Here is a 9,797-nt window from a genome sequence, read left to right on the forward strand (position 1 = left end):
AAAGATTTCTAAACCTGTGTGTGTGTGTGTGTGTGTGTGTGTGTGTGTGTGTGTGTGTGTGTGTGTGTGTGTTCCTGTGTGTTCAGAGTTGCGTCTGAAGGAGATGGTGTCGATGGGAGTGGGGAACAAACCGTTCCTGGACATCCAGCCGAGTGACGCTGCCATCAGCGACCGGGCCGTCCATTACATCATGAAGCCCAGAGGTACGACCAGGTTCCCATGGCAACAGCTAGCTGAGATCAGAACGTCTGACCCATTCGGTTCTGCTCTGTCCAGGCGCCAGAACCAGGGCGTCCATCGCTGTGGTGACCTTTGACCACGCCCACCCGTTCAGCAGGGCGGCGGCCCCGGAGGCGGCAGCATCAGGACCGTCGTCCTGCAGCCTGCTGGGACCACTCAACCTGCACATGTTCAGGTAGGAGTCGCACCTGGAGCACCTGAAGCCCCGCCCTCTCTCCTGCTCACCTGTCCTTCCTCCTGCAGCCCCTCCGCCCTCCCGGCCGACGCCTCCTTCAGCTCCTCCTGCATTGAGGAAGACGAGCAGGAGCAGGAGACCAGCAGCCAGCCCTCCATGAGTATGAGCTCTGACCGCTGTAGCTCCGCCCCCTGGAGCTCACCTGGTCAGGTGAGTGAGTAACCCTGTCTCGGTGTGTCTGCAGCCACCGAGAGCTCCGGCTCCTCCTCCCACTGCCTCTCCGGCTCCACCGGCTCCGACAGCGGCTGCGCCTCCTCCCACCTGCAGGACGAGCCCCGCCCCTACTCCGGAAAACGCCACGGCGACGGCGCCTTCGTCTTGGCTGTAAGTCAGCTCACTTCTGATTGGTCAGGGCGTGATGATGTCATCAGCTGCTGAGGTCACATGATCTCTGCTCCTCCTCAGGAAGCCGCCACCGTCGTCTGATGCCACTTCACAGGTTAGTACTCTGCTTTTATTTTGAAGGCTGGAAGAGGACGTTGTTGCTATGGTTACTGATCTGTAATCTCTGTGTGCAGGTTCTGACGCTTCCAGGAGGAACGTTGGTTCTACTTCCTGTAAATATTCCTGTTCAGTCCGGTCAGCAGGTTCCTCCAGAACCGGTCCGGTGGTCCAGAACCGCCCTGGTGGTCCAACTATACGTGTGTAAATATTCCTCAGCTGAGCGTTGCTGGCTCTTTTCTAACCTCGTTAATAAACACGTTTGATGAAAAGCTCAGCAGCGTTTGTTCTGACCCGATCTGGTTCTACCAGACCTCAGTGGTACCGGGATCGGGTACGTCCAGGTGTTTTTATCCAGAAAATCGTCCTCAGAACCATCCGATCCAGAACCAGGGATCAGCCGGTTCTGGAACCCGGACCTCAGATGACCCCGATGAAACTTTACGCCTTCCGTTCTGAGCGGCTCTGAAACAACCAGGTCGGGTTTCAGGTTCTGCTTCAGACTCTGAGGACGACCTCTGACCTCCACTGTCTGGCTGAACAGAACTACATTTGTTCTGTTCTCCCAAACAGAACCAGGCAGAACTTTCCATTCGGACCAGGACTTCTGTTCACTTCAATCCGATCAGGCCCAGCTCTTCATCATCATCATCCTCTGACACAAGGAGACAAACTCCAATATAAAACAAGTTTATTTAGAAAATCCTTCATGTTACAATACAGTTAGAGGCTTTTATTCTGAAAGTCAGGTAGAAAAATAAACTCGAGGAACTCTGGAGACAGCCGGGTTCTCCGGATCAGTTGCATAGCCTGTTCCGGTTGGGTTCTGCTGACCTCAGACCAGCTGACGGATCAGAACCTCCTCATGTAAAACTGATTCTCCACAGGAAGCTGAAACATTTCCTGTTTCACTGAAAACTGCAGCACTTCCTGTCCTGAGACAACTGTTAGAGCAGATAACTTCAAAATAAAAGCATGAAAACAAACCGAAGCTGCGTTGAAATGAAACCATCAGTCATCCTGGTTGGAGACGTCAGACCGAAATGTGCCTACTTCATGCTCACAGCTGCCATTTTTAAGTCAAGCATGGCCACCCTGCTGACCCCGAGGTGACCTTCCTGGAGACAGCTTTAAAGGGACAGTTCACACGTTTGAGCGCGCTCAGTTTGAACAATCAGAGCAGAAACATCTGCAATCAGGAACACAGGGAGCTGGATGAAGCTCCTCAGCCTAGTCAAAGGCCAGACACTGAGCTCTTGCAGATGCTGTGGGGAGACAGGAAGTGATGAGGGGACAGCGTCCCACAGATGGAGACAAGAAGCTTCTCCTGAAGGGATTTCATCCAGACAGAGTAGATGTTGGGGTGTGCTAACTTTCCCCTGAGTTAGAGAAAACTTTGGTTGTCCTTCTGATTAGTTCCTGTTTATTTGGATAAAATCACTTTAAATTCTGGAGATAAATATGAAAGATTATGTGAACATCTAGTAAAGAGCTGATCAAGGGGTGTACTAACTTTTCCTTGTGAACATGCTCTTCTTAGAGCGAGGCGCTGGAGGAGGGAAGTAATGATTTCAGCTGAAACTGAGCGCGCTCAGATGACCAATCAGGAAAAACACGGACTGTCCCTTTAAGTGTGTCTGTACATGTAAGGTCCGCCCCTATATAAGCCCCGCCTCCATCCTACAGAAATAAAAACATTGCCGATTGTTTTCACGTTTCAAGGCAGCCGCCATCATAACCTGGATGGAGGAGGAGCCACAGTGGGTCAGGAGGCTCCGCCTACCGCAGTGAGCGTCTGCAGGTGATTGGTGGGCCGCTGGAGGCTCCGCCTACAGCAGCGAACACCTGAACACGCTCTTCTTGGAGAGCGGCTCTGAGATCTTCACTTGGCCACCTCCACCTGCCGGACCCCCGTCGTTCTGCAGAGAAAACAAGGAATGTCACGGAGACCTGGAAACACCTGGAAACACCTGGAAGTTCGGGTCGACTCACCATCTTCCTGTTGAGGCGGCTCATGATGTCTCTGGCGAGGGTCAGGAAGCCCTGAGGAGAGAAAGATAACATTACCCCCGGGTTCTACTGCGCTGAGTCATTTAACCACAATTAATCAGTTCCAGTCGGGTCGGGTTCTACAGCAGCCCGGGTTCTGGTCGGGTCCGGACTCACCTCCTCCACATTGATGCTGGACTTGGCGCTGGTTTCCAGGAACTTGATCCCGTAGTCTATGGCGAGCTGAAGGACAACAGAACCGCACGTTAATAACGTCACCGGACCCGTTGGGTTCTGATCCATCTGCTTCCTGTCATGTGATCAGGAAGCTCCGCCCACCTTCTCTCCTCTCTCCTTGGAGACCTGCCTCTTGTCGTTCATGTCGCACTTGTTTCCCAGGATCATCTTCTCCACGTCTGCCGACGCGTGCTGCAACACAAACATGGCCGCTGACCCGTCAGGTGGTCGATGACATCATCAGCGCTGGGTCACATGGTGGGGCGGGGCCTACCTCCTCGATGTTACGTATCCAGTTCCGGATGTTGTCGAAGGATTTCTCGTTGGTGATGTCGTACACCAGCATGATACCCTGCCGCGACAAACAGGAAGTGACACGTCTGCACTGACCAGTGGAAAGGGGAGGGGGCGTGGCCTACCATGGCGCCTCGGTAGTAGGCTGTGGTGATGGTCCGGAAGCGTTCCTGACCCGCCGTGTCCCTGCGGACAGAAACCGAACCGGGTTCACGGGATTAATATGGGTTAGTGATTCCGAACAGATTCTAGTTCACTTAACTGATCCACAAACAACGAATCAGTTCAGATCCAGAACCAGTTACTCCAACTGGACCTGTATTAAGTGATCCAGAACCAGAAAAAGTTCTCCAAGCCCGGTTCCAGACCAGCTCTCACCAGATCTGCAGTTTGATCTTCTTCCCATCCAGCTCCACGGTCCGAATTTTAAAATCGATTCCTGAAACAGAGGTGGACAACTATGAGTCACGTGTGTCAAACTGAAGGTCCACGGGCCAAATCGGGCCCGCTGTAACCGACCTGTGGCCCTTCAGACCCCAAAGGGACAGAATTAGAACTTCATCATAACAGCTGTGTGGTTAGATATTTGATGTTTTATCACCAGATCACATCTGTAGAAAAGATGTCAAACATTTGGTCTGATGGAAAGGGAATCGCACAGAGACAGAGATCAGGAACAGCTCCGCACCGCCCGCCTGGCAGCTGGAGGTGCAGAAAACAAACCTCCCTCGGTTATTTTTAAAACACAAACGTGACCAAACATCACTTCCTGCCTCAGACGAGGAACTTCCTGTTCCTGCAGGTCCCATGACTGAAACCAGAACCGACAGCAGAACCTGTTCTGTTCATCATCTGGGTCGCAAAGAGGAAAATGGTTCTGCAGAGACCCACCAGAACCGGTCAGACCCGACCAGAACCGGTCAAACCCACTGCAGGTCCGGTTCTGAGCTCGTCTCAGCTTCTGGTTCTGGACAGTTTCTGACCCGGTGATGTCATGGTCCAGCTTCCTGTCACCTGACCAGCAGAAACCAGCTGACCCAACCAGTTTTGATCCAGAACCGGTTTGATCTCAGCTGGGTTCTTGCTCCGCCTCTGAACAGGAAGTGAAACTGAGCCGCTTCCTGTCTGCATCTCTTAGCAAGGCTGAATGTGGTTCTGATCCGATTCTGTTCTGCATCAAGGTTCTGACCTGATTCAGGGTTTCCTACAGAACTGGTTCTGGTCTTTGGTCAATGTTTGTGTTCAGAACCAACCGGGCCCGGATCAGCTCCTAGTTGTTGAACCCGGTTCTGCTGAACTAAAACCCTGTGGGAAAAGTATTCATGCCCTCTGATTAACACCACTAGACCGGTTCTGACCCGCTGGACCGGTTCTAACCTGCTGCACTCCAGACTTTGACTAGGCCACTCTGAAACCTTCATTTTGATGCTGGTGGGTTCTGGATCAATGTTCTGGACCAGAACCCAGATGTTCTGGACCTTCAGCTTCAGGGAGGTTCTGATCCGGTTCCATCGGGTCCAGAAGTCCACATCACTATACCACCCTGATGGACTGCAGGTTCTGTTGGTTCTGCTCCAGATGGAACGGCACCAGGACGGTTCTGGTCGATGTGAAATGGGTCTTTGTGTTTTTCTGGGCCAGAACTGGTTCTGGTCCTGGATCCCTGATGACCTTTGACCATAGCAGCAGCAGTGAGCCCTGCAGAACTCCAAATGTTCTGGTTCTTCTGGACCTCCTGGATGAGTTTCTGTCAGCCTGCTTGGTGCTGCCAGTCTGGTTCTGGTTCTGGTTGGTTTGGGTCAGTTTCTATTTCTTCTGGTTGTTTTTGTCTCTTTTTACATTTTTAATTTGAAGTACCTTGAGAACCCAGTGACGGGCCCACCGGGCCTCCCAGAACCAGAACCTTCACATGATGATTCCTTTCAGCCATGATGAACTGAACTGGTTCAGGAGAACCGTTCCAGAACCGGTTCAGTTCATCTGTCTGATCAGAACATCCTGATGGTGATGAAGCTGAGAATCATCATCATCAACAGGACTGGTGGGACGCAGGTAGGCTGACGTCACAGAGCTGTCCCGGTACCAGAGGCGGGTGAGCATCTGGACCGGACCGGGCCGGACTCACCGATGGTGGAGATGAAGGTGGTGTTGAACGCGTCCTCGCTGAAGCGGAACAGCAGGCAGGTTTTGCCCACGCCGCTGTCTCCGATCAGCAGCAGTTTGAACAGGTAGTCGTAGCTCTTCGCCATGTTCGGGTTCGGTTCGGCTCCGGTCCGGATGGGCCCGGCTCTGCTCCGCGAACCTCTGCTGGAGCCGCTCAGATGCACCGACGGAGAAGCAGGAAACGGTTCGGCATCAAGTGTTCCGACAGCACACCGGATCCACTTCCGGTTCTCTCCTTTCACAATAAAACAGTCTCATTTGCTGAGCTGTGCTGGCTCCGACCCGCCTGGAAGTGGACCAGAACCGACCGGCTGTCAAAGTTCAAATAATAGTAATAATAACCTCTGGTGTTATACAAGGAAACGAGGATAAACTGCAGATAAAAATTCAGTTTTCATCTTTGACTTTATTATCACCCAGAAATCCGTCAGTTCTGATCCAAAGCAAATGATTGTCATCGGGTTCAGAACCAAGAAGAACCAGAACCAAGAGTCACTGTTATATTCACATTTTAATTTTCCTTTAATGGAATTAAGTCCCTGCTGGCTCCTCTGAACTGGAACTTTTATTTTGAAATAGGGTTTCTGCTGTTTCCGGTGAATGTTCGTCAGCATGTACAGGAAACGGGGGCCGGGTCAGATGGGGTCACGTGGACCTCAGAGCTCCATGTGAAGCTTCAGATTCATCCATCCATCCATTTTCCTTCACCCTTGTCCCTCAGTGGGGTCGGGAGGACTGTCCTGTTCCTCAGGACAGGAAAAACATTTTATCAGACAGCAGGAGAAAGAAATAAAGTAATATTTACCAAAAGTTTTATGAATCTTATTATTATATGATTTTTTTAACCCGAACCTTTTTTTTGTTCTGTCGTAAATCAAGTTTGGCAGCACAATAATAATAAGAAAAAGAATTTATCTATTCTATAATACATATTAATCATTAAAATATTTACTTTGATATTTAAATGAAATTGGTTGTTAATATTTCCTTCAAATAGAAACTTTGTTCAACTGAAAACACTAACACCTCAGCACAGGGCTAATAATAAAGCTGAATGTATTCTGCTGAATACATTCATTGCTGAATGAATGTATTTTGTTTATTGAAGAAACACTGAAGAGTCAACTCTCAATTCAATCAAAATTAAATTTAAAAAATGTAATTAAGATACAAACAAGTTAAATCAGATACAGGATAAAATGATTGTCCACGCAAAGATATCCGACGATGAGCACCAAAAAGTCCAACTGCTTCCAAAAACAACTGAGATTTCTCAAAATATTCTAAGTTTATGTATGATTTTATTTTATTTTTTTAAATGCTGCAGGCCGGTGTCTGACTTCCGCTGGTTGAATCGGCGCCCCCTGGTGGTCGCTTCCTCTCCGCTGAAGACTCGACCCGAGCCAGGAGATGTACATTAACCCGTTTAATCCCAAATTTTTTCCTGCAAAATAAGTGCATACATTTCAACCCTTGGACCTCCCTAACACATGATATTTAAGAATTATTACATCTTATGTTGGTTATGTTAGTGAAAATACAGGTTTTATGTTGGCAACAGTCTAAATTACACAAATATGGCCTATTTATACATATACAAAAATAAGAAAAATCATTATATTCATAGCCTATTATAACAAAGAATGGTTACAAGAGTGTTTAGAAATATTTTAGAAACATAAAAATTCAATGACACATCCTGCAGATGTCATTGTCTCAATGTGCCAACTGCCAAGCGACCTTTGACCTCATTTGGTCATTTCATCAATGAGGCAAAATCAGATGAAAATGTTAGTTTGAACAAATCTCCATCTGAGAGGACATTGTCCCTGTTCCACCAGACCTTTTCCTTGTCCTAAACTAGATTCAGGCGCTGCGTCATCTTGTAGTCGTCATTCAGTGCAAAGGTCACATTTTGTAGAAAGGTTTGGTATTTGGGGGGGGCGGCATAAAGGGGGGTTCAACTGTGGGATGTAGAAGACATAATTTTGAGGTTCCTTCAGGTCTAGATGATCTAAAATATCTGATAGTTTTAAGCTGTATGGGAACAGCAATTCATATAGAATAAACAACAAAGCTATGGACACATAGCATAGTGCTGTATGTGTTATGCTAGCAGCAACAATTGTTGCAGGTGGGATTAAATGGATTAATAAGGGGGGTAGACGAGACGGCCTGTAATGGAGGAGGCCCAGGCTGACCTCTGACCTCACACTTCTTCTGCAACCTTCTACTCTCAATTCTCATATTTCCATATGATCCATAACAATGATCATCATCAAAATTATTTTATTTGTAATAATAGTTGTGTTCTTTCATTCATTTTTGTGCTTTTAATTGAAACTACTTTTTTATCGAATTAGTTTGATTAATAAAACTTGTGTTTTTGTGTGTTCTACTGTTTGTGATTTCTCATTGTTAAAAAATGAAGACTTAAAAACAATCAGTAAGTAGAGCAGAATTAATAATCTGTCATATTTAATTTAGTTTGTTTTTATTTCTATATTTGATATTTTCGATTATTGGTATTTTTATTAAGATTAATTGATTAAATAATTAGATTTTCTTCTTTTGTTCGCTGAATTCATTGTTAATAAAGTTGGACGGGAAAATGCTTTTTTTTTCTTTTTTTTTCTTTTTTACTTGAGCGGAAGTGACGTGTTAACTCGGTTGCTAAGCTGCAGCAGAGATCAAACAGCCTGTCAACAGGCAGAAGTGTGGACTCGGAACCTCCTGGAGCCGGTTTAACCCGTACAGCGGTGCCGCTGCGTCCCGCAGACCCGAACCGGGAAGGAGGACTCGTCAGAACCGGTCCAGTTTGCTCCGGTTCGACCTGCTAGCTAGCAGTTGCTAACCAGGTGGTTACCATCAGGTAGGTTTACCTGCTGGCTTCCGTTAGAGGAGCCAGCCACTGGCGCACCTGGAGTAAACCGACCAATCACGGTCCAACAGAACCGTTCGGTGATGATAGGTTCCGGTGGGGCGGAGAACCAGGTCCAGACAGAGTGGGAGCAAACTGTGTCAGAACCTTCCTGACCCGGTTCCTGCAGTACAGTTCTGGTTCTAAGCAGGACCGAACCAGCTGCCTGAGGAGAAATGGACTCACTGGAAGAATCAGAACCAGTCCTAGTGTGTTAATACGATCTGGACCCGAAACATGAACATCTCTTATCTGTGAATAACTTCTGGATCCGGTTCAGGTATCCAAACTAAACCCAGACATATACCCTGGTTCCAGTTCTGACCCGGTGCCCTGGTTCTGTCTTTGACCTGGTTATCTGGTTCTGTTCCAACCTTATTCTGTTCTGATCCGGTTCTGTTCTAACTTCCTGCAGGAGGAAGAGGCTCCATGGAGAGGTCCTCATGATTTAACTCCAGAACCAGCCCAGTTTGTCCCAATATGGCTGCTGCCAGCAGCACCAAGATCTCATGGCGCCTGCGTGAGTAGAACCCAGAGGAGAGTTGCGATGCGACCCGGTCAGGATGGGTTCTGGTTCTGAAGCGTGTCATCCTGTTTGTCCTCAGAGGAGTTCGAGGCCCACTCCAGAACCGTGTCCTGCCTGTCTCTGGGGAAGAACTCGGGCCGTCTGCTGGCCACGGGGGGTGAGGACTGCCGGGTCAACATCTGGGCCGTCAGCAAGGCCAACTGCGTCATGGTGAGACTCGGCACCTCCGGTACCAGAACCCAGCAGGTCCGGTCCGCTCACCAATTGGCTGAGGGCCATCCGAGTCCAGATATCAGAACTTGATTACTGATCTGAACTGGGAGGTCCGGTCCAGGATCTGCTGTTAACTTTACAAACGGCTCCCTGAGAGAACCATCTTGGCTCTGAGTTACTGCTACCTCTGACCCGTTCTCTGTTCTGACCCATTTCTCTCTCAGAGCTTGACGGGTCATAAGAACCCGGTGGAGTGCGTCCAGTTCAGCGCGTCAGAGGAGCAGGTTGCAGCTGGTTCCCAGTCTGGATCCATTCGAGTCTGGGACCTGGAGGCCGCCAAGAGTAAAGCTACTTCCTGTCCTCCGACCTGCTACTTCCGGTCCTGCGACCTGCTACTTCCTGTCCTCCGACCTCCTTCTTCCTGTCCTCCGACCTCCTTCTTCCTGTCCTCAGTCCTCCTACTTCCTGTCCTCAGTCCTGCTACTTCCTGTCCTCAGTCCTGCTACTTCCTGTCCTCAGTCCTGCTACTTCCTGTCCTT

General features: G+C 48.9%; 3 protein-coding genes across 7 annotated transcripts in view; 2 read left to right on the top strand and 1 right to left on the bottom strand.

Annotated features, from left to right (window-relative positions):
* plekhg4 (pleckstrin homology domain containing, family G (with RhoGef domain) member 4) overlaps positions 1–1,193 on the top strand; it is a 21,703-nt gene extending 20,510 nt beyond the window's left edge. For all 4 annotated transcript variants that reach the window (XM_016666808.1, XM_007543342.2, XM_016666810.1 and 1 more), the window contains 6 exons: positions 87–203; positions 277–415; positions 484–575; positions 660–799; positions 881–914; positions 994–1,193. In XM_016666808.1, the coding sequence (XP_016522294.1) occupies positions 87–203; positions 277–415; positions 484–575; positions 660–799; positions 881–901 (509 nt within the window). In that variant the 3' untranslated portion in view covers positions 902–914; positions 994–1,193. The remainder of the gene's footprint in view (positions 1–86; positions 204–276; positions 416–483; positions 576–659; positions 800–880; positions 915–993) is intronic.
* Positions 1,194–1,592: 399 nt separating this feature from the next.
* LOC103131647 (ras-related protein Rab-8B) lies at positions 1,593–6,282 on the bottom strand. Its single transcript, XM_007543341.2, has 8 exons — positions 5,562–6,282; positions 3,815–3,875; positions 3,562–3,622; positions 3,417–3,494; positions 3,245–3,334; positions 3,083–3,148; positions 2,909–2,959; positions 1,593–2,835 (listed from the first exon to the last, which is right to left on the bottom strand). Exons 1-8 carry the CDS (start codon positions 5,683–5,685, stop codon positions 2,746–2,748), a joined length of 621 nt encoding a protein of 206 aa, XP_007543403.1. The 5' UTR covers positions 5,686–6,282; the 3' UTR covers positions 1,593–2,745.
* Positions 6,283–8,230: 1,948 nt separating this feature from the next.
* Positions 8,231–9,797, top strand: part of katnb1 (katanin p80 (WD repeat containing) subunit B 1) — an 11,025-nt gene continuing 9,458 nt past the window's right edge. The window contains exons 1-4 of one of the 2 annotated variants that reach the window (XM_007543347.2): positions 8,231–8,471; positions 8,935–9,039; positions 9,125–9,255; positions 9,483–9,600. In XM_007543347.2, coding sequence (XP_007543409.1) covers positions 9,000–9,039; positions 9,125–9,255; positions 9,483–9,600 — 289 coding nt within the window. In that variant the 5' untranslated portion in view covers positions 8,231–8,471; positions 8,935–8,999. Of the gene's footprint in view, positions 8,472–8,492; positions 8,800–8,934; positions 9,040–9,124; positions 9,256–9,482; positions 9,601–9,797 lie in introns of those variants that run through there. The other variant, XM_016666823.1, reaches the window with a different exon arrangement.

Source organism: Poecilia formosa, unplaced genomic scaffold, assembly GCF_000485575.1.
Source record: "Poecilia formosa unplaced genomic scaffold, Poecilia_formosa-5.1.2 Scaffold802, whole genome shotgun sequence".
Classification (NCBI taxonomy): Eukaryota; Metazoa; Chordata; class Actinopteri; order Cyprinodontiformes; family Poeciliidae; genus Poecilia; species Poecilia formosa.

Excerpts from the sequence above, each read along its gene's own strand:
- LOC103131647 (XM_007543341.2), bottom strand. The coding sequence starts at position 5,685 with ATGGCGAAGAGCTACGACTACCTGTTCAAACTGCTGCTGATCGGAGAC. Across the intron at positions 3,876-5,561 it reads CACCTTCATCTCCACCATCG|GAATCGATTTTAAAATTCGG; the intron begins GTGAGTCCGGCC and ends CCTCTGTTTCAG. Across the intron at positions 2,960-3,082 it reads CCAGCATCAATGTGGAGGAG|GGCTTCCTGACCCTCGCCAG; the intron begins GTGAGTCCGGAC and ends TTCTCTCCTCAG.